The sequence below is a fragment of the Pomacea canaliculata genome, linkage group LG2, assembly GCF_003073045.1.
Source record: "Pomacea canaliculata isolate SZHN2017 linkage group LG2, ASM307304v1, whole genome shotgun sequence".
NCBI classification, from domain to species: Eukaryota; Metazoa; Mollusca; class Gastropoda; order Architaenioglossa; family Ampullariidae; genus Pomacea; species Pomacea canaliculata.
In genome coordinates, this window is record NC_037591.1 from 114,177 (window position 1) to 137,606 (window position 23,430).

General features: G+C 40.9%; 2 protein-coding genes and 1 long non-coding RNA gene across 8 annotated transcripts in view; 2 read left to right on the top strand and 1 right to left on the bottom strand.

Annotated features, from left to right (window-relative positions):
• The first annotated feature begins 141 nt into the window (after positions 1 to 141).
• LOC112558264 lies at positions 142 to 5,595 on the top strand. 3 transcript variants are annotated; one of them, XR_003098116.1, is made up of 4 exons: positions 142 to 391; positions 851 to 1,023; positions 4,317 to 4,611; positions 5,138 to 5,595. It is a non-coding gene; the product is annotated as an uncharacterized LOC112558264 (long non-coding RNA). The 3 variants fall into 3 exon arrangements; XR_003098117.1 differs by lacking the exon at positions 851 to 1,023 and having other exon boundaries at positions 146 to 391; positions 4,261 to 4,611; XR_003098115.1 differs by lacking the exon at positions 851 to 1,023 and having other exon boundaries at positions 151 to 391.
• Positions 5,596 to 5,740: 145 nt separating this feature from the next.
• On the bottom strand, positions 5,741 to 18,577 carry LOC112558261 (myogenesis-regulating glycosidase-like). Of its 3 annotated transcripts, none has more exons than XM_025228614.1 (8): positions 18,455 to 18,577; positions 17,484 to 17,648; positions 16,027 to 16,186; positions 14,141 to 14,313; positions 13,388 to 13,587; positions 12,476 to 13,051; positions 11,908 to 12,058; positions 5,741 to 8,312 (listed from the first exon to the last, which is right to left on the bottom strand). In XM_025228614.1, exons 2-8 carry the CDS (start codon positions 17,622 to 17,624, stop codon positions 7,668 to 7,670), a joined length of 2,046 nt encoding a protein of 681 aa, XP_025084399.1. In that variant the 5' UTR covers positions 17,625 to 17,648; positions 18,455 to 18,577; the 3' UTR covers positions 5,741 to 7,667. The 3 variants fall into 3 exon arrangements, with proteins under 3 accessions (XP_025084399.1, XP_025084401.1, XP_025084402.1); XM_025228616.1 differs by lacking the exon at positions 18,455 to 18,577 and adding an exon at positions 18,320 to 18,445; XM_025228617.1 differs by lacking the exon at positions 18,455 to 18,577 and having other exon boundaries at positions 17,474 to 17,606.
• LOC112558259 (protein smg8-like) overlaps positions 18,507 to 23,430 on the top strand; it is a 29,841-nt gene continuing 24,917 nt past the window's right edge. For both annotated transcript variants that reach the window (XM_025228610.1, XM_025228611.1), the window contains exons 1-2: positions 18,507 to 18,655; positions 20,946 to 21,066. In XM_025228610.1, coding sequence (XP_025084395.1) covers positions 18,591 to 18,655; positions 20,946 to 21,066 — 186 coding nt within the window. In that variant the 5' untranslated portion in view covers positions 18,507 to 18,590. The remainder of the gene's footprint in view (positions 18,656 to 20,945; positions 21,067 to 23,430) is intronic.

The following is a 23,430-nucleotide window of genomic DNA, read 5'->3' on the forward strand; positions in this document are numbered from 1 at the left end:
GTGCTGGCTATGGCGAAACTCTACACAACACACTCGCGCACCTCTGCGCTGTCTCCTCACGTTCTGACCACTCGCTTCTTCACCCGACCTTCACGCTCTACCCCCTCCAAACACACCCGCGCACCTACGTCCTGTCGCTAGTCGACCCGCCCCTCTCTCCTTCGGTCACGGGGGTGTCACCCGGCAAGTAATTGCCCCCATCGCCAGCCTGTACCTGCCCTGTGTGCGTGTGTATGCGTGCCATCTTCCATCATCCTTATATACACTGTTCCATATACTACCATATATATATATAGGACACCTGGCTACCGGTACGAGAGGGACGCTCAGGCCTGACGAGAGGGGGGGTCTGGTGTACCGGGCCCGCGGCTGTCAAGGGGGCCCGGCCTTGGTCAGTGGATTTTCTTTTCTTCTTCTTTTCTTTTTCTTTTAAAGAAAGGTCTAAGGACAGAACACCCAAGCATTACACATGCAGAAGTTGAGTTTCAAGTCTGTAGAATTGTAAACATACATTATATACTGGGAAAATAATTTACGATTACAAGTACAAGGGGCCCGGAGAGGTCGTCTGTCCCGTGGCCCGGGCTGGCTCTCGGCGGCCCTGGGGACGCTAACGTCGCGCACCTCCCCTCACTATCATCCGAGTCCAGGGCCGCCGAGAGACAGCCCGGGCCACGGGACAGACGACCTCTCCGGGCCCCTTGTACTTGTAATCGTAAATTATTTGCACCTCCCCCAAGAAGATTTTTTACATCTGTAATGGAATAACTGGAATTAGCAAGTCAGTGCCGCTACTGCCTATCCTGCTTCACAGCTGCTGCAAGTGTTTTGTGATTATTTTGTTAACAAGATTTCCGTCATTTGATCTTCCGTGGACTCGATGTCGGCGCCTGAAAGCATCCCTTGTGATGTTCTCTCCGGATGGTCTCTGACCAACTTTCGACCTGGCAGATATAAAGGTGATTTTTCTGAAAGCCAAGCCAATAACTTAAACCCGATGCCCACAAGCCTTCTTCTTGAGTGGTGAGCTATTTTACTTCCTGCCATCACAAACATTGTAAATGTCAGCTTCTCATCAGGTGTTTTCCAATCTTTGTTTAAAAATACCCTGATGAGGCCACTTAAGAAATCCACGCTTATTGTCAATGTGTTGAACAACTACCGCCCAGTTTGCAACTTGTCTTTTCTCTCTAAGATCATAAAGAATGATGATGATGATGATGATGATTGATGATTGATGATGGATGGATGGATGGATGATGGATGATTGGATGGATGGATGAGGAGGAGGATGAGGAGGATGAGGAGGAGGAGGAGGATGAGGAGGATGAGGATGATGAGGATGATGAGGATGATGATTGATGATGATGGATGGATGGATGGTGGTGATGATGATGATGATGATGATGATGATGATGATGATGGATTGATGGATGATGGATTGATTGATGAATGATTGATTGATGATTGATGATGATTGATGATGATTGATTGATTGATTGATTGATTGGAGGATTGATGATGATGATGATGATGATGAAGAAGAAGTAGTTTTATAACGCAATAGTATCCACATCACAAAGATGCGCTCAATGCGCGGTGATCCCAGCAGCCACCAAACTGTAGGTAAAATGATAACTTCAAATAAGTTTAAACAAGTTAGTCTTAAGATTTTTCTTGAAAGATGCATGACTAGCAGACTCCTTGGTCGAGAGGGGAAGCGAGTTCCACAAAAGCGGGGCTACATTGGAGAAGGATCTGAAACCCGCAGTCTTCTTATTAGCATTCCCTGACTGAACACTCGGTCGTTCAAGTCTGAAGTGTGCTGCTGAACGAAGGTTCCGCTGAGGTTGGTAACGGCGAATGAGTTCTTGGAGATAGACAGGCGCAAGGTCGCGAAGACAGCCATAGGTTAAGGTTAACAATTTATGCTCAATTCGCTTCTCCACAGGAAGCCAATGTAGGTCACGTAGTACAGGAGTAATATGGTCAGTTTGTTTCTGTCGTGCAACTATCCTCGCAGCCGTATTTTGTACTCGCTGAAGCCTCGACAACTCGCTCTTTGAAATCCCCCAGAGGCAGCTGTTGGCATAGTCTAATGTAGAACCGATGAGGGACACAGCAACTGCATTTGCAGTCTTCTTATTAAGACTGGGTCGGAGTCGTCCAAGTGTGCGGATATGGAAATAACATGCCTTGACTACAGAACTGACATGATCAGACATAGTTAGAAGATTGTCGACATAGAGGCCAAGGTTCCGTACGGAGCTGAGAGGGGGATTCTAGCTTGACCCACTTGGATGCAGTCTAGAGAGACTTTACTAAGGCTAGCTTGGAACCACATAGCATCGCCTCTGTCTTCTCATCATTAAGCTGAGTTTATTCCTCAGCATCCATGACTTGACCTCTAAGCAACACATCTTCTACAGCACAAACTGCCTCACGCACCGACTCACTGTCAGTACTAAATGAAAAATAGAGTTCAGTGTCATCTGCAAACATCTTACGGTTCACACTATGCTTCTCAAAGAGAGGACCAAGCTGAGATGTGTAAATAGAAAATAGAACCGGGCCCAAAACAGAGCCCTGCGGGACACCGCACAGCAGTGAACTGTCACTGAAGAAGCTTGATTGACCATCACCCTTTGTGTGCGATCATGAGGTAGGAATGGAACCACTGCAAGCGGACCACCAATGCCCATCCATCTGGAGACGAGTTAGTAGAGTGGTGTGATCAATGACATCGAAGGCCGCACTCAGGTCAAGGAGGACACAAGAGTCACTTTCCTGCATCCGCACTGCACAGAAGATCGTTCATAGACAGAAGGGCTGTCTCACAGCTGTGCTTGGGTCTGTACGCCGACTGGAATTTATCCAATAAGCTGTAGCGGTCCAGGTGGAATGTCAACTGCTGAGCAACGACACGCTCCACAAGTTTCGAAACAAAAGGCAGATTCGACACAGGTCTATAGTTTTTACACGAGCTCGGGTCCAAGTTGTGCTTCTTTAAGACAGGCTTGATCACAGCTGTTTTAAATTGTCTGGGTACAGAGGCAGAGAAAAGGCTAGCATTGACTATGCGAACTAGTACAGGAAGTAGAATGTCAAGGTGCTGGAGAACAACACTAGTGGGGATAGGATCATCCACAGACGTGGTTGGGCTACAACGCCGAACTAATTTCAAAAGTTCATCTTCTGTCACTGGCTGAAAGTTAGAGAGGGGCGTGCCACAAAACAAGTCACTGGTTTGCTCCACAGTATCAACCGAGTCACTGAAACTGTCTATTATGGTCTTTATCTTGTCTTCAAAGTAAGCACCTAATGTACTGGCAGCGGAAGAATGTAGTTTTGACACAGCTCTGGGCCTGTTACAAGAACACCACCTCATACTCAGTCAGCATATAGACCTTTTCACTTTAATTAAAGTGACCACAGACATACAGGGTGTCCCACTCGGGGCTGACCTTTGAACATTTCGAATAACTCGGGAAAGTGTTAACGTTAAGGCAAGCTGTAAAAAACCGAACATACGTTATTTAATGCAAAACAAGTCCACTTTAAAAAAAAGTGTTGAAAATGTCCTCCTTCAAAGTCTGCACACAAGGCAATATAATCGTACATATTTGCGAAAGTCCTCTGAAACATGTCGCACATGCGGTATGGCTTGATTTTCCCTTTCTTGGTGGCTTGTTGACAGGAAGACTTTGAGTACCTGCTTTCTTGAGCTAATTAAGCGACGTATTGATTTTGGGGGGAATTTTCCTAACAGTCCTTAATATCTTGCACAGTCTCATCCGACATCCGAGGTTGTCCTCCAGAATGGAAATCCACCAGGCTTTCTGTCATGTCCAACGCGTTGGACAAGTTTTTGATGGTGTTCTAGCTAGGTGGACTTCTCACTCCAAATTTCCTCCGATATTCTCTCTGACACTGTGTTACTGACCTGGTGACCCATTTCACAATGAACAACACTCTGTGGTGCGGTATACTTCATGCTTGCTTTCCCCATTCTGCAGGGACAGAGTCTCGGAGCTAGACATTCGTCTGCGCCACGCCGCGACCACTACTGTACCGCCTCTTCACGACACTCAATTAATTCTGCATTAAATAAGGAATATTTTGAGCCTTGTTGTATGATCTTACATGCACATGTGTTGCAGAGTAACTCGTATTTTTAAAGGGTCAGCCCCGAGTGGGACACACTGTATTATCTACTCCAGACAGTGGTAATGTTTCTGCCTCAACTCTTTCTGGACCCAGGATCAGATGGTATTCCTGTTGAGGTGTACAGAATGGGCAGTGTGGCCTTGTTGCAGCGGATGACCCAGCGCTTCCAGTCCATGTGGAATGAGTGCATGGTCCCCCAGCATCTTAAGGATTCCAACACAGTCCACATCTACAAAAGAAAGGGAAACCACCAGTCCTGCAATAACCACAGGGTTATCTCATTGCTGTCCATAGCTGGCAAAATCAAGGCACGGCTTCCTTCATTATCTTTAGAGGAACATGCTTCCTGAAAGCCAGTGTGGGCGTCGTCTGCTGTTTCAACAAATCCTGTCCATCTGACCTCCACCAGTCCCACAATGTCGCACTGGTACCGTTAACTCATGGGTGAGTTGCTGAACTTTGCCCCACTGATGTAACGTGTAAGAGGCTTCTGTGTGAGCAGAGATATGCAAAGAAATATAGATCTATAGAGTTGAGAAAATGTGTATATAAAGAGATATGGACCCAGACAGATTTTCTGAGAATATATAGAAAGATTTGTGCGTGAGCAGAGATACACACATATATATAGATGTAGACAGTTTTCTGTGTGAGCAAATATATATGTGTATATCTACAGATTTATGTGAGAGCAGATACATATTTTGTTCTAGAATTCCTTTCCAAGAAAAAGAGGGAATAATTACTAGTTTCCTATCAGAGTTATCACTATTCCTACACAGATCTGCATTAGAATGCTTCATCATAAAGTAAGACTTGGCCAATTTTTTGCAATAACCTTAAGGCATACCTCAATCTGTCAGAGTAATATTGAGGCCTAAGCAGTAACAGTATAGGTCAAAGGTAAAGTTCATCCCTGAACCTTTTTAAGTTGTTGGAAATAAGGTGTTAGAGACCTCATTGTTTTCAGGGACAGCTTTATGTGAGGGTGGTGTCCAGTCCTAACACTTTATGGAGTCAGATAGCCATTCCCAACAGCTGGGTCAACTGGAGGAAGATTGTTGTGCCACTCAGTTTGGACACCTGTTTCCAACTACTCGGCTATCTGCTTCTCAGTAATTGTATGCATACCTCCAACTGGCTTTCATATAGATTCATCAGACGTCAGGAGAATGTGGTTCTCTGGATGGCTATGTGACTGGCTGAAGAAAGTTAATCTTTGTTGGTGAACTTGGTTTGGTAAAGCACCACTTAGAAGATTGATCAGTTTGAGCACCAGGACAGGAACTGAAGAAGTATATGAGTTTGCGTTATGTGAAAAAATCAATAGAATTTCAACGGAGATTGCTTGTGTAATGAGCAGTTAAGACCGGTCTTTTCATAATGACATATTACAACCGAATTTAGTTTATGAACATTTCATATGTTTCTGCTAACGCCATTCAAGAAAGTACAGGAACAAAGAAAAACATCCCCTTTAGGGAGGAAGCATAAGATCCTGGAAGCCCACAGGCACAGATGGTGTTTTGTTGTTTGTAAAAAAAACGTGTGGACATAGTGTAAAACAGCAACAAACTGGGCAATAGCTTTTATTTCATCCAGAATCATACATAAATACCTGTCAAATTCAATGTCATAAACTAATTTCTGATAAATGCAAACAATAACTGCAAACTGTTACTTAACACAAATGTAAAATTGGTGACCACCAATTAATGGCTTTTCTGTCTTTCAACTAGAACTGACAATTCACAATTTAAGGTGATTACACAAAATAATGAGCAGTTAATGTTTCCATCCTACAATAACAAAGTCATACAACAGATTTTGTCAAAGGAAGAGGGATTTTTTTTAGGGGGGAGAGGAGGTACAAGTGCTTTTAACACAAGTACATAACTTTCCTGAAACCTGAAAAACTCAATAAATGCACACACAGATACATGTCATACTCTAGGATATAAACAGGCATTTTGACTCCATGGAATTTTTAAATAAACATTGAAATATGGTTTCACTGATGCTGAAGTATTTTTATCAACAAATTATTTTGAGAGCACTCTTAAAGTGTAGTGGGCACCATTATGTACTAAATACCTCTGGTGCAGTATGTCAAAGGTAAAAAACAAATCTAGCACTAAAAATCACAAGTGCAGTCAGGATGTGAGATCATGTATCTCAACCATTAATCTTAGTCTTTTAATTTGTCTTTGTTAAGGAAAACTTGTTTCAGAAACGGATAACAAACTTGTCACAAAATATTGTTCAAATTTGGTGACACAACTTTTGGGAAGGCAACACTTAATTGCAGAGTAGAAAGTCACTGGTTCACTTGTGGGTGGAAAACGCTTCTTGTCCACACAGCAGCTGGCTACCTGATTTATCATGGGAGGTAAAGATGACAGAAGTAGAATGATGGTCCTATGGTATGTTATTACATATCACATAAGTCCATTTCATACATTCATACCTCCAAGAAACATTAAAAATAACAGTTCAAAATGTGAAATTGATGGTACAGTATAGAAAAAAACTTAGTTATCCCACCATCTCTCCAAAGACGAGGGGTAACTATTTGGCAAAAATGGGACAAAGGAGCCATCAGCTCCCATGAACCTGTAACAACGGAATGCATAAGAATGCCACAAAACTCACCATAATAATTCAACCTGTACATATTACGTACATTCATATCATATTCATATTTGCCGACATTCAGAGAACCAGTTTTGTTACCTTGCCGTGATTTCCCTAGACTTTGATAGCTGAAGTGAATCACTTGACCCAAGCCAAATTTTATTTCTGTTGCTAATAATCTGTGAGTGAAATTGTTAAAGTTGTGGTCTTGGTTTAATAAGTGCATGCGCTAGAGCAGCAACAAGCCAAGTAGTAAGTACTAAAGTGCATGGAGTTTGTAGTGCGCACTACAAATAACATGCACAAAATTTATCAACATTTCACAAACAGTTATAAAGTTATATTTTTACTTACTTGCATGTTGTCTTTTTTGCTCTTTGATAGGTCAAGTAATGTCGAAATAAGCGTGGAGAAAGCATAAGTTGGATGCAAACTATTTTTAGAGAGAGATTTTGAACAGAGCGAGTAACCTTATTCCTTGTACTGGTCTGTTCACTGCAATGCCTTGTAACAAGATAGGCAATTCCATGCAGCAAGGCAAGTGGACGGGCTGGGCTGCTAAGATTATGCTATGTGGCACAATTGCAAAGTTTTAATTTTTATCACAGGTAAGAGTACGGCAACATCAGGTAATTTGTATTTAACACCATCACACTGCCACAAAAATAACAATAATGCAAAAATCATCACACTGCCATAAATACAATAACATAAGGAGGTCAATCTGAATGTTTCATCAAAAGTAGTTTCTGCTATTTGCCTTGGTTACTAGTATTTATCTTTGGGTGAATGGGGTAAAGATGGGAGAGATAGACTACCATATCCTTTTTACCAACATCTTAATCTTATTATTGTCACTAAAACTGTCAGTGTTTCTCAAAAAGTGGTAGCTCTTCAAGAAGAACTTCATAATCATGCAGCCACACAGGTCCTTGTATCATGTCACCTCTCAACTTATCCTCCCATGTGCCTTCTGGCAGATAAATATCTCGCCGCCTTGCTCCTCGAACTAAGACAGGAGCTACTAAGACACTGTTGCCTAAGAGAAATTGTGAGCTAATGGTGAGAGCCACGTCATCTTCAGGGGCCACCCACCAAAGTGGCCTTATGATGGGGTAGCCAGTTAAGACAGACTCCTGTGCTAACTCCAGGATTGTCTGTGAATAGGCCTGGTGCAGTTCTATGTAGTGTCTGCTAATATTGACAACTTCATCATCATAATACCAAGGTGGGACAGAAAACTGCATGGTAGGCATCAGAGCATTTAGCTCCAACCAGCGCACAAATAGCTCTCGATCAGGAAGCTTTCCTAAACCAAATGTCTGATCCATGTAGGCACCGCTTCCTCCAATCATATCTGGAAGAATAAAGGGGTAGCCAACCAAACCTGCTGTTAACACTGCGGGAATCACCGTCTGCAGTCCACCTTCATGTGCTTCCCAGGCTGATCGGCGATCAAAGATGCGCACAATTATAGGCAATGACTGAGATGCCCATCCTACACGCACCTCCTAAACAAAGAATCATTCCTGAAGATTAACCAAGTGACAATGCAGAGAGATCTGTGTCTCTCACTAATAAGGTGATATAAGAATTAATATAAAGGGAAATAATTCCAGTCATGTAATCATAAAATTAATTACCTAAAATGTGTTAAAGCCATCATAAAGCATCTGCGTGATAACTAAATTTGTTACATAAAGAATCTGTACAATAAGTCTGTAGTCTTCTTGTTCCTAATTGGCCCCAGTGGAGCATAGGGCCGCAACTACACCGCGCCATAGGACCTGGTTCTGGGCGTCCCTTTCCAGGTGGGACCATGTCATGCCACCTTCCCTACCTCGCTGTGGACCAATCTCCACCATGTCTGTCTGGGTCTCCCAACCCTGTGCCTCCCCAGTAGGTTTCAGCCCAGAGCTTGTCTCATTAAATTGTCGGCCGGCTTTCGCAAGGTGTGACCGATCCAGCCCCACTTCTGCTTCTTGATGTCTTGGCTGGTAGGTTTTTTGTTGGTTCTCTCCCACAACTCTGTAGTCCATGATGTGAATGGTCACAAATCATCATTATCTATCCCATGACTGGTACTGGCTGATCCCCAGATAGCTGGCCAGGCAGTGCTGCTCATGTTGTCATATTCTGTACACCCTGTACTTGGTGGCGAATCTCATGTTGTTGCTTTGTCCCATTCTGTCATGTATGGTCATTGCTGCTGTGATCCTTCTGTGAATGTCTGCCGTGCAAATGTTAACTTTGAAAAGCATGGTACCCAGGTACTTAAAGCAATGACCTGGAGCTATATTCCATACATAAAGATCTCTGCTTTACTGGGTGTGGTGGTGTTGACTATGACTCTGCCCTTGTTAGTGCTGCTCTCCATTCCCTATGCAGCTGCACTGTCATCATGTTTCTGAGGAGCTGCAGCTGGCTGCCTGCCATTAGGTTGCACAGGAGCCTCCCGCTGATGGACACAGAGGTCAACATCTACCACACAAGTGCACAGGACACAGAGTTGCAGTGGTTATGAAGAGTCTCTAGCATGATATTATCCTGGAAGATATTGCATTGCACAGGCTACATGGAGTATCCCTACCAACACCCACTGTTGTCTGAAAGAAGTCTCCCATGTCAATGATGAGTAGTACTGCACTCCTTGAGCTTTTCTACTACGCTCTGATGGCTTGAACAAGGCCCTTTTCAATGAATTTCCACATCGGTAGCCACAACCAGTCATGCCAAATATAGTCAAATACCTTTTTAGAGTTGATAAAGTTGTGGTAAATCTCTCTCTGTTGTTGTAGGCGTTTCTCTATCGGGATGGGACTGTTGGAGATCTGTTCAACTGTGATCATGTCTGCTCTCAAGCTAACTTGCACTTCCACTAGAAGATCCTAGGCAGAGGAAATAGGGCAATTTTTGATTACCTTAAACATGACTTTGCTTGGGTGGCTGATCAAACTTATAGTTTTGGCTCTGTTTACTGTTGCCTTTCTTTGAAAAGGGTATGACAAGTGATTGTGTCCATTTGCTGGGCCACTCTTTGCTCTCCAAATCCTCTTTGACACAGAGTGGTGAAGGCCTTCACAGCTTCTTCCCTGCCATGCTCGAGCAGCTCATTGTTGACTCCAGGTGCTTTCCCTCACTTTAGACTGCATATGGTTATCTCAACCTCTTCCCTCAGAACTAGGAGATTGTCAGGGTTGCTTGCAGTCTGTTGCTAGCAAGGTGTTGGGGTCTGTTTCCAGTTGGAATTTGTATATATTACTATTACTGATTTCAATGACTAAAGTTTTCTGCTGACCCAACTTGGTGAGGGCCTTCAGTAGCTGACAGACCATTTTGTTGTCACTCCATGCCATCCCTTCATCTACTTTATGGCATTGCTCCTTATTCTAGTTTCCTTTTGCTGCCTTCATCTCTTTTCCTGATGTTGATGTTTACATTCTTGAAGTTGACAGCTGCTTTGAGGTTACTTTCCCCCTCTTTTCTCAAGGCCATCCTTAGGTCGCAGGAATCTGAAATGTCTGGGTTGCTTCTTCTTCTGTCACCCCAGCACCTCTTCAGCTGTTGCTAGTAGCACCTCCTTGATGTTTGTATCAAGGGTGTTTACATCACAGCCGATCATGTGGAGGGTGGTGAATACACTTGCAACTTGGGCCTGTAAAATTTTCCAGCTTTTCAGATTTTCATAGCTTTTCCAAGTCAAAGGCAAATTTAGCGGTTGGATGTGTGGCACTTAGCCTTCAACTTCAGGGTTGTTAAAAACAAGGTTGTAGTCACTGCCTATGCCTGTACCTGATTATGCTCTTGTTTTCGCCTTGTTGATGCTGGATTTAAAACCACTTGGCAATAGGATGAGTTAGTCTGGTTAAGAATCAAACAACACAGTCTGGGGAGTGCCAAGTTATCTTCCTTGACTCTTTTGTGGAGGATATTGACTGTCCATCTGACCTCTGCAGGTCCCATGATGTCCCATCTGTATTGTTTCAACTCATGGGTGAGTTCTTTCATCTTGCTGTATTGGTGTACTATGCAGATGACTCAAGCATCAATGGAGATTCCTTTTCTAAGTGCAATTGCTGATAATCTTGCTCCAGTAGTGCATTTTTTGCTTTTTGGAGTTAGCTGCAAAGGAGTGCAGCCACTGTTGATCGAGGCCTCAACTGATCCAGCATGATAGTCTTCCTGCATTGCCTGCATGATAGTCTTCCTGCATAGTCCTGTCTCTGGGCTTGCACACCTGATGGCACACTTTTCTCCAAGCAAGACCACAGGTGATAGCCCCTCAACTGAAGGGTTGCCTTGGTCGTGAATATATGGAGACGAGGTCCTGGTCAGTACTTTCATCAAGGAACGCTTTCACAGAGATGTTAGCATCCTGATTTGCTGTAGGGTTAACCCTTAGCCTTTATCTTTCCCAAAATCATCCACAAGACAGTAGGAACATTTACCCTTGGTTAGGATGAGTAATAAAGAAAATATTTTCATTTGTTTTTCTATCACCCAGTGTGAAGATTTGGCTTTATTGCCAGCGCAGTGAGGACACTTATTTTTGAAATTCAATGGAAAAGCAAGCATTCAAGCAGCTATATTTCTCATGCTACAATAGTGCAGTACAGAAGCCCCCATCCTTTCCTTGTCTTACAAAAAAACCCCAGCAAAACAGGACCAAGGTCCTTTTTTTTAAATTCAGTGCACAATTATTCAGGTTGTCAAGATGATTTTTCCCTTAAAAGTAATAACTTTTTGCAAATACTGATGCTGCCATCTGTCTGTCAATCATTGTCTTTGTATCTGAAACCAACCCTACTTTGCACAGTCATAAATTTAGTGAGCTAAAACCAAGACGAACATGTGGCAATTTACAGATATTAAAAACAGCACATTTTCTCAAAATTTGTATTCCAAACTAGATGTTCTCAACTTAAATTGAAGGTAAACTGTAGCGAAAAATTAGGAAAAGGAAATATGTACTTTCATAAACAAATCTTCCAAAGAGTTAAATAAAAATAGGATTACCATTTATTTAGAGTGACAGCAAGCAGTCTGTGACAGTAACAAGAAAAAATGAGGACCATCATCTGACAACTAATGAAGGAAAAATCTTACCTGGTGTCGGACATGGGGATCAGCTTGGTATGCAAGCTCTGCCCACCTTTGACTGTATGTGTTTGGACTTAACATTGGTTGAAATGTCTGGTAGGCCTCAGGTACAAAAAAGGCCTCTCCTGCATCAAATTTGAAGGAACTTATGTTGTACCTGAACCCAGGGGAAAAATGTAATGAAAAATAATGTTAGGTGAAAATCATAGACTGGTAAAAGCATTCCCTCAAATGTACTCAAATGAAAAGCAATTCATAAAGGTCAGTGAGAAGAATGCTTTGATATGATCTATTGACAGATGAGGAATGACGTCTGTGTTAACAGCATTCTGACAACACTGAGTTGGAAGTACAGAAAATAAAATGATCTAATGACAGACGAGGCATGCCATTTGTGTGCAACAGCATTCTGATATCTGCGAATCTGTTTTAATCACATATTATTACTAACTTAACTAATATTGAATAATATAATATTATTGTTGACTTTTGCAGTTTAACATTTTTACAATTTTAGCTCATATGATAAATTACATTTTTATTTATATTTCACATTAAATAAAAATGTACTCACTTATTTCTTAGTATCTCCAGACGTTTCAAGTACCACTGAACAGCTGCTGGGTTAGTCACATCTAGAAGACCTGCCATATTTCCATTCCACCACCTGACTAATGCAGGATTAAGGCTTCCCCTGGTCCCAATCACAAAATGTGCATGAGATGCCTCCAAAAATGCCTTTGAATCTAGATTCAGGAAAGGATGTGTCCATAGTGTAACACGTAGGCTTAGTTTGTTCAGCTGTCTAACCATAGCTGCAGCATCTGGAAATTTGTTCTCGTCAAACTCCAGATCACCATACTGATGAGTCCACTCATCATCAATTTCTAGCTGTGATGCTGGAAAATTAAATCTGGTAATGTTGGCTGCAAAGCTGAGAACTTTTTCCTGCGTAATGTTCTTGCTGAACATGGCCCAAGTAGACCATACAGGATGCCTAAACAAATGCGAATCTGGGATGTCTTGGGGATGGGAAATAAATCTACGAGACATGTAGTTGTAGATTTTGCGAACATTAGCAGCATGACATATTGTATAATTCAGCACTGGTAGAGAGACTCCACCATTTCTATAGTAGCCTTCATCATACCTGCGGACCAAAATGAGGAGAACAGCATGAAGACTCATAATGAAAGTGAAAAAAATCCAAATTTTCATCATCTCGACAAACATACTTTAATGGCTGGCTGATACAGTTCACAATGTTTGCCAAGCAGTAAAATCTGAAATTTCAATGCATGATTTTTTTTCTTAAAAGAAAACAGGTTATTATATTGTTGAAGGACTACAGATCATAACTCACACTTGTCACAGGGAAAATTAAATGTTCCCCACATGTTCAGACAATGTAGTGACAACAAAGCAAGTGCTACTGACGGCACATATGGCTACCACTTGGCCTTGAAAGAAACACCCATCAACTCACCTGGCAGAAAAGCACAGACGGTGATCTCCCAGAGGATTCAAACTCACAAAGAGAGGCACCTCGTGCGCCACAAAGATACCAACTCCATTAGAGTTAAAGAAAAAGCGCTCCAACACACCACCGATGCCCAGGCCATGAGATCCTAGGTCAGTGGAAATGTATGGAGCTGATGCTAGCTGAGACTTGTCAAGTGGCCATGGCTGGCAACAGAGACATCAGACAAGAGGGAAGGAGAATGCTGCTCAATGATTGGTCAACACAGCAGTGAATGCAATAGGGTGTATAGGATTAAGAACAGCCTAAATAATGATATATAATATGACAGTAAAATATAGCTTGCAATGTGCCTTTCAAAAACACAATTTTACAATGAATTAAATATAAAAAACACAGTTGCATAATGAATTAAATAAAAAACATAGTTGTTTAATTGGGACTAGATAGAGTGTTTTGTCAAACCAGCCAAGCTTTTTACTGTAGTCAAAAGGGGCTTTAGGAGGTGACAGTGTGCACAACCATTGGTCTTGTTTTTCAGGTGAGAAATTGGGAGGCTTCTTTTCTGAGCACTGGTCTCAAATGCTGTTTTTTGTTTTTCATTTTTTTTAACTATTATTAAAACTATGAGGACATGTACAGTTTGTCTAAAATGAGTGAAATAGTAAGGTTACTTTTATCTGAAATGGCCAAACTTTATGTACAGAAGGTTTCTAATCCTTTTCTTTCTTTCATAGATATCACAATTAGAAAGCTCACCTGTGTGTGGGATTGAAAGCCTCCATACCAGTGAGCTCCCCTCATGTCAAAGCAGTCTTTCACCTCCTGTGTTGGACAGCGCAGACCTTCGCGAACAACACTGTAGCACTCTCCCTCACTTGTTCTCTCATAGGTGATGCGAATTCTCTGGTTGTGAGTCTCTTCAATACAACCTGAATAGAAACAAATGCAAAATGTGACATTAGCTACAAATGATTTTATAATGTAATCAGAACAGTTCAAACACATAATGGAATGGAGACCAACACTGAAAAGAGCAAAGTTATGATCTATGGCAGCAGCAAAGCAGAGAATATATGAAATGAATGGAGTACAGCTCAGAGAGTTCAGCAGCTTCAAAGACTTGGGAGCCACCCTCTCTGAGGACGGAAGCTCCATGCCAGATATCTGCATCAGGATCGTGACAACAACAGCAGCAATGGCTAGACTAGATAGGATCTGGCATAGCCATAAGATCAGGTTTACTACCAAGTACAAGCTGTACTAATCCCTGGTAGAGCCGATCCTGCTCTACGGATGTGACGCGTGGACTTTGCTCCCTGAAACGGAAAGGAGAATTCAGGCTTTTAAGAACAAGTGCCTGAGAAGGCAGCTCCAGATATCATACAGAGAGAATGGAATCAATGACTTTGTATGAAACAAAATGACTGCACTCGTAGGACATCAGGAACCTATTCTTGCAACAGTCAGGTCACATAAGTAGGTCTTCTTTGGCCATGTGACTCAGCAAGACACCTTGTCAAAGACTATCCTTCAAGACACCTTGGAAGGTAGATGATGCTGCAGTGGCCAAAGGAAGAACTGGCTTACAAACTTTAAAGACTGGACTTATCATCCTATACAGGACCTGCTCACTTTTCTCAAAATAGGCAAGAGTGGCAGGCCCTGTCGGTTGCCGCTCCCAAAGCGTAGGCTACAGAGAACCCCTCCTGGCAACAATGAACGATGCAAACTAGTCTTGTTTAGCCATGTTACCTGGCATGAAACTCTGAGACCATCCTTCTGGTTACCTTGGAAGGTAGCTGATGTCAAGGCAGACAAAGAAAAAAAAATTGACTGGCTAACATAAAAGAATAGACTGGCCAACATAAAAGAATAGACTGGCCATAATGTGCAGAAAGAACTTACTACTATGCAAAGCTAGCTGTGTTAAGCCTTGTCAGCCACTGGCTTTAGTTTAGAACCGCAACAGCCACTGGCTTTAGCGGCAAGCTTTGTCAGCCACTGCATCTATTCAGTTCTGTTATCTATCCCTCGTTCCCCCAACGAAATGAACTGATTATCTGCTGGTACCAGTCAAGGGATAAATGAATCAATGAAATCTTAAATAATAATATGAATGGTATATATATATAACTTTTATGCCCAGTAGTTCTGTTTGATAAAACATAGTTCATCAAATATTTTCTATATAAGCCATCAAAACATGAGGGTGCAAAAAAAAAAAAAAAAAAATAGAATTTTTAAAAACAAAATTTCACCAGATCCTTGTGCATAATAATGCTCATGAAAGAGCATGCTCTCAGAGCTTAAGACAAGCAGAGAGGAGAAACAATTCTGCAGACAAATAATAGAAGACAAAAAAAGGAATTTAGCATCAATCAGCATTTGTGCTTCCATGCTTATGTGTCTATTTGTGCATGATATATGTGTGTAATATTTTATGTGTTCATTTGAATTTATATATATAATGCAAATAATTCTGCCTACTAAATCTCTTAAATACTCTTTGACATTTTTTTTAGCACAACCACTGACAACACAGGAATTCACACCATTATCTTTGCAACTGTATTTAATAACTCTAGGACTCAATACTGTGATCTTTGCCATCACTGGCTAGACAATATTTTCAGACCACTCACCTGTATTGTACTCATATTCTGATGAACAATAGTCCATACGATCAATAATTGTCTGCCCGTAGTCCATGCTGTCTGGACGTGGGTGGCCAAAATCAAAGTGACCAGACAGCAGTGGTTTACCATCTGGTGAAGTGAAACGGAAATCAAGGTCACCTGTTACCTGCAGATAAATGGAAACATTTATGTCACATTTACCTACTAACACAAGTCACCAGCAACCCTGTACCAAAAACAGAAACTTTATTTCTAGAAAATTAACAGCAGAAATCAGCATTATACAATAAAAACAGCATTGTACAATGTGCTTTATGGCATTGCTGCACACAAAATACTTCTTATGATCCTACATCACTACTAACAATATCTCTATATACCTCGATATCGCTCCCTTATTATTAAAATATCTTTTATTCCCTGCAAGTTTTGCATTTATATGCTCCTTAGATCTTCATGTACTTATTTAGTCTGTAGCTTCCTTGACTTGCAGTTTTATGTCATTGTATTGGACATATAAACTATATGACAAGAAGCTGCAGAGTTTCCAATAAACCATCAGCTGCCCTGGACATTATGTTTATAATGAGATAAGTCATTTAAGCAACAATGTTTCAGATTATGGCTTTATTATGACTAAGACAGCATGAGTACAGTATCATTAAGAGAAAGCACATAAAGTGTTCCTTAATACTAAAGACAGCATATATATTATTATTATATATTATTTACACAACATGAATATAAGGAAACCTGCCATCATGTGATTAATTTAATTTGTGCCCTTGTAATGCACAGCATCACGACCAAGATAGGTCACACTCTCTGCACTGACCAGTAATAATAAAAGGAAGATATGGAAGGCTAAATACAAATAGGCACGCTGAACAAATGTGGTGAGCAGCCTTGCCATTACATGGAATCTTCGATAAGTCAATAAAGTTCTGCATCTGAAATATCTGAAAAATATTATAACATTTGTATGGAAGCTCTTCAGTGCAGTGGCCTAACATCAGCAGATAGAAATATCATTCCATCAATACAACTCTTGTGAGAGCAACATGCTAACGGTCACTGTAAGCTGAACTTCCTGAAGATGCATGATGTCAGCCGTTGTAGACTGGCCTGTACTGTGTGCAAAGCTTGCTGTGACAGCTCGACATTAAATCTTTGTAAAGCAGCTGCAGGAAGGTAATCAGAAGGTAGTCGACACAGCCGATGCTGAGATCTAAAATTTAAGTAATGGCAAGATGCTGCAGATGTGACAGTTGAAATAAAATGGCACAGAAAAAGATGAAAAGTGGCTCAGACACATCAACTAAATATTGTAACAGATGTGCTGATGAGCATTAGACACAAAACTTCACAAAAATCAACGGGCAAGTACAACAAATGAGAGAAAGCAGTTATCCTTGAGCCAGTTAGGATTACCATGCAGATCTCAGTCAGTTACCTTTATTTACCTTCAGTCCTTGTAAACTGATGGTGCAAGGTCCAAACAACATCTGATATGATAGGTACAGAAACGCTGAGACTAACGGAACAACAAAGGCCAGTCGCTGCAATGATTTCTTCTCAATACTGACAGTTGAGCGTTCAGCCATTATGATTCCAGGTTAGCTCTTGCGCTAGATGAAAAAACAAGACATGCAAACTGCTGAGGTGGGTCCACAAATTATCATGCCTGTCCTAATTCCGCTACCCCCTGAGACTGCTGTCGATGTTAATTGAATATATGGATGCCTGTAAATGCTGACACACACACACACAAATTAGAAAGACACAATATAACAAATATAATAGTATATGAACTCAAAACGATCCAGACAATTAGCACATTACTATACCTAGGTGTCCTTAAATACATACCCAATCAATATGATGCTATTTAAAATACACAGCAGAATCAACAAAAATGAATGTGTACATGCACTTCACTAGTGTAAACGAAAAGTGTATCTACATGTATTCCTTGCTCCACCGAAAGATGTCTCTTTAGTATGCAGCTATTGTTATGTGATAAATTCTGCCCTTGCAATATGAAAAGAAAACTAGAAATATTACAGAAATATTAATAATAAATAATGATGATTTTCATAATTTCAAAGTATTAGTGGACGCTGTAAATTTCGTTTCACGTGAGTGGGTCAATTACTTATAGGACGCTGCAGGTGCAGTCGACGTAATAGGACATTCTACTGTATTCCTGACTAGTGCTACAGTTCTTAAATTGGATTCCTCGTGATAATAGTTTCTCTCATGTATTCTGCTAACTCCCAAAATTGGACGAAATAAAAACCTTGTCTAAGGACTAAATTACTGAGGACAAAGCAGCGAGCGGTGAGGACAGTCGTCAACCACAGTCACAAGCACTTTCGACAGTGCGAGTACCAGCTAGTCTTTAGGAGCACCGTTTCTCCTACAGTCCACTTACTTTCTAGAACATAGGAAAAAGAATGTTATTTGTCATCAAGTGATATCTGCGAGAAATCTGTGGCCGTTGGTGAAGTAGTTGTTTGTGTGGACGTCGGCCTGACAGCCAAGTGTCGAGAGTGACGTCCCCTGCAAACATGGCCGCCATGTCGTCCGTCACCGCCAACAGTCTCTTCCACTTCGTAGAAAACTTCGATGTTCAGTCAGTAAAGTTTGTTTTCTTGTGCTATTTAATCTCGTGCTAATTATTCTGACGCACTAAGCTAGGGTGTACATAATCATACCTTGCAAACTTTCTCGGATAATAGAGTTTTAATGTGAAAGAAGTCATTGCTGGGTGCGTGTTGATCAAGTTGTTGTAATTGTGTTTGGAAAGGAAAATTGCTTCGCCTAAAGGCGATTTCTTACTGTGGGGATGGGGAAATGGAAGGGGAGATGAGGGAAGAGGGTTAGGGTAGTGACGCCGCAGGTTTTGGTTACTGTTGTTGGTGCTCTCTTTCAATTCTTTGATCACATGGTCCTTGAGTCCTGTCAAGTTTACTGGTTGCTCAATTCCTGTATTCTAGACTTCTATTTAGGTTTTGGTACTATATTTATCTACACTGTTCATTACTTAAATAGACCTATAGTTATAGCGTTTACCCTTTAATATTGTCTGTTTTTATAAATTTAGAATTTGAATGCTATATCACCCTCTTTGTAGTCATTGCATACTTTTTTAGTTCTTAAATTTTACTTGCTTATATATTAAGTAATTCTATCTTATGTTTTGTTCTAGTTTTAGATAAATGAAGAAAGCTGACATGTACTATGGTTTTGTCCTTTTAAAAAATATTTTAAATTAAGTTTTCTAGTTAAGCTAGCAGTATTATCATTTCATTTATGGCAATGTTTATGTTATTGTGTTAATTCTTTACTATTTTGGAGAGATATGTTAATGTTATCCTCTAGTTTATCCCTTTTTCTTTATATGTATATAGAATTTATGGCCCTATGCTCCACTAGGGATGATTAGGAACAAGAAGAAGAAGGAGTATATCGAATTACAATGGCCTGTCACCGTCAATGCTACTAATGACAGTACAGTGGAACCTCAGCTAGCGAATGCCTCCAATAGTAAACATTTTGGATAACGATCAAAAATTTCATTTAAAATTTGCACTGAATGCCAAACAAAACTCGAATACCGAACAGCCACGTGACCGACCAGCATATCATCCATTGATCCAAGCATCATTCACGCTCAAGACACAGTTACGATCGATCATTTGTTATCTTTATCTGTGCGCATCCTTCTTATGTTGTGATTTTTGTGATTAAAGAAATGTGTGCGAAGTGGGGGGAATTGCAATTGTGTGTAGAAAAGTCTTTCCCTAACAGTGCGATAGGCAATAGGAGCCTAAACATGTTCGATGATAATGTGATGTCATATTACCCAAAAGTGTTACAAAAAAGGCAGAAGCAACAGACACTGGACAAGTTTTTTCCTTCAACCTCAAAGAAAAGGGAAGTCTCTCTCGATTTTACAATGTCACATGTGCTCATGGAGGAGGAATCCAAGCAGTAATTCCACCCTTTCCTCCCCATACTTCCATCCATCCATGCCGTGAAAACGGCAAGTTTTCTTATGCTTAAATGCTTTCGTTAATGTTTTTATGTTTATTTAACTCCATTTTTATTGTATTATAACTGTTCTTATTAAAAAATACCTATATACTAATATAGCCTGTAACTTTCAAATATTAGCGAGTCAACAGGGGCTGGGAACCAATTAAATCTACTTCCCTTATTTCTTATGGGGAAAATTGTTTTGGATACCGAACATTTCGGACACCGACCAACTTTCCAGAATGGATTGTGGTTGTTAACTGAGGTTCCACTGTATAGTATGCCTTGCATTGTGGGTCAAGACAGCTATTTATATTCAATGCCAGTTTATATTTTACTAAGAGGTGTCTTATTTCTCCTTTAGCTTGTATGTTTTCACTGTATTCTAATGGCATGTAAAACGCTGTTTCCACATGTGCAAATAATACTAATAAATGTTTATTTATGATGCCATATCCCACCAACAAAGGCAAACTCAAGGTGCTTATATGTGTGAAGTTGCATGAGCACAATAGGCATCAAATGCAATGTTCCTCTTACCACCTTATTTTTATTGCTGGCTTTATAGCTATTATCTCTGTTGGTGAAATAGAAATGTTTAGATTGATGACTTAAGCATCAGTATTTTGTTTTAGCATACACAAAATCTCCCTTGCAGTTTACATAGTAGTAGTAGGGACTGGCTGTTATTGCCTAGATTTCATGAATTATTTAATGTTCTCTTAAAAGTCACTTTAGCATTATCTGCATCTTTCAAATAAATATTTTACTATCCATCAAACCTGGAAAATAGATGTATAACTTAAAGAATGTTATCCAGAGATTCTTTGAAGCTATTAAAATTTGACTGAGTTCAATGTTTTGAAATGTGTCTGTTATTTCAGATCCTTTACAGCAAGTGGAGCCAAAGTTTGTGTTGTAGCAGTCGTTGGACAAACACGCCTGACTCTATTTTCATCCAAAGCATCTATGTTAAACCATGTTGTTGATCGTGATATTTTTCAGGTACAGATTTAAATGAGAAAGAAGAATTTTTTGGCAATATTAAGCATATTCTTTCTTTGTAAACATTATTGCCATTTTGCTCTTTCTTTGCCATAGGCTAAAGATATGCTTCCATAGACAATAACAGTGTAAGAAAAGTATATTAAGATTATAAGAAATTTAACAGGAGTCTGACAACTATTATCAGTGGACTCAGAGAATTTAATTTTGTGCACATCAAACCCATTCATTTATCGTTCATTCGTTCATCCTATGACTGGTACTGATCGTTAGGGGGAATACATGGATAAACGTCACATCTTGCAATGTCTTGGGCAATAGTGGGCTGGTCCTGATTGGACAACCAATCCACACCTTCATGTTTATAATCCAGTTCTTTCTCTTTCCACCATAGCTTTCACCACCCTCCAAAGTACCTTGAAGGATAGCCTTTGATAGATTGTTGTGCTGGATCATATGGCTAAACACACCAGCTTATACCACTTGAATGTTGTAAGAGGGGTGTTGCATTATGCAGTCCGGCGCTGCGGGATTCGCTGTCACATCACTCTCAGTCACACACGTTCGACAGGCACTCACACTCCTGACATGAGAAATGAAGCCTCTGTGATCAAATAAACACACACACACATATGGACAGTTCAAAATATATGTTTATTGATGGTGACTAGATGTGGCCGACCAAGCCAAAAGTAAAAAAAATAGAAGAGAGGACCCGCCCTAAAAAACAACATAAACAACTGAACAACCCAGCAGATTGAACTAAGCAAACTAATGGGCACCCGCACAGCCCAGCACCACACTGGCACAACTATACGCTGAGCAGGTACAAAAGAAAACGACCTACTCCCTGACAACTGCCTGGGACAACAGGCTGTGGCAAGAACACGTAGCTAAACGACCTAGAGAGTCCTGATAAGGGCTAAGCACAGATGAGTAACTCTAATTGGGAGATTAGATACAAAATACAGAGATAATACTAAAGGGGGACACTCAGCCTGAGTCCTCTGTCACACACATTTGCCGTCTGTCACCCACTGTGCACACAATGGCCAGGGAAAAATATGGCAATTGAACTGTCTGTCCTCTTGACAGTAAAATTAAGGGGGGATGGGGAATTGGTGTTTTACGCCGTGCCAGCAACTAAGGCTATATTATGGCAAGGCAGCCAGCCCTGTAAACATATGCCACGTGCAGAGAAAGAACAGCATGCACGAGATGAGAAATGAACTCAGGGCAGCCAGCCTTCACTGTATTGGTGACAGGCGCTAACCGTTGCGCCACCGGACCGCTCTCAGTAAAATTAAGGATGACCATGTCAGTGATGACAGAAACCATGACTGAAGATGAAGACTGAAGAAGTATTCATAGGTATTCACATTTTAATAACCAGGGCTTCTGTTTACTCAAAAAATTGTGTACAATACGCATTAAAAGTTGGGAGGACCCCTTCAATTTTCGTCAATGGGGTCCCAGGGGACCCCTTCAAATTTGGACGAAGAACAGATACAAAGTTGGGTAAGTGTAGTGTCTGACATCGTAGCCCAATCTATTGTTGTCGTCTGCTACAAGGTGAGAGTTACTTAGCTTGCACTGAGTTTTTTCCCTTACCGGGAAGAGTTCCATTAACCTGTTTCCAAGATGTTGACAGCGTCTCAGAAATGGAAAGAAAGTGAGCACCCCAAGTACAGTGAGCATAAGCTCATCACAGATGCTTGCACAGACGTCATGGCACAGAAATCTCGCCGTTTCTGACTAGACATTACAGTGCTTTGTGTGCCTGATAGGCAGTTGAACAAAGTATGTTGATTTGTTGATTTTTTTCTTCACATTGTAAAGGGACCCCTTAGAGTTAGCCTGGGACCCCTTAAAAATCTGAAGAAGGGGTCCCTGGGACCCCAAAAATTTAGCCTTTGCAGAAGCCCTGATAACTAAGATGCAGGATTCTACAGTTTTCAAAAGCCTGAACAAGTTTTGGATAAAGTGGGAGACGGTTTTTCAGATTTGGAAAAGTTTTGACAATTTTGACACTTTGAGTCTGGAAAAAATCTGTAATGTGGAGAGAACAGCACAATTTCATACTGTGCATATGACTATGAGCCCAGTCTGTTAGTGTCCACTGCTCTACATCAGAATCTGCTGTGCTTCATGGAGTGCCTCAGATTTCAGTAGTCAGGCCTCTCCTGTTTACTGCCTACGTCCATCCACTTTGCGCTGTGACCAGCCACTTTGGCTTTCAGTATCACATGTACACCAACGATACTTAGCTCCTGACATCTGGCTCAGAAATCTTGGAGTTATTTTCTCATTTGAGAATCATGTAAACTCAGTTTTCAAATCTGTCTCAAACTTCACAGGATCAGC

Bases quoted from the DNA above. Each gene is read 5' to 3' on its own strand.
- LOC112558261 (XM_025228614.1), bottom strand. From the start codon at position 17,624: ATGGCTGAACGCTCAACTGTCAGTATTGAGAAGAAATCATTGCAGCGA. The intron at 14,314-16,026 runs GTGAGTGGTCTG...GTTTCTATTCAG, and splicing joins AGAATATGAGTACAATACAG to GTTGTATTGAAGAGACTCAC. The intron at 8,313-11,907 runs GTAAGATTTTTC...TTCTTTGTTTAG, and splicing joins ATCCCCATGTCCGACACCAG to GAGGTGCGTGTAGGATGGGC.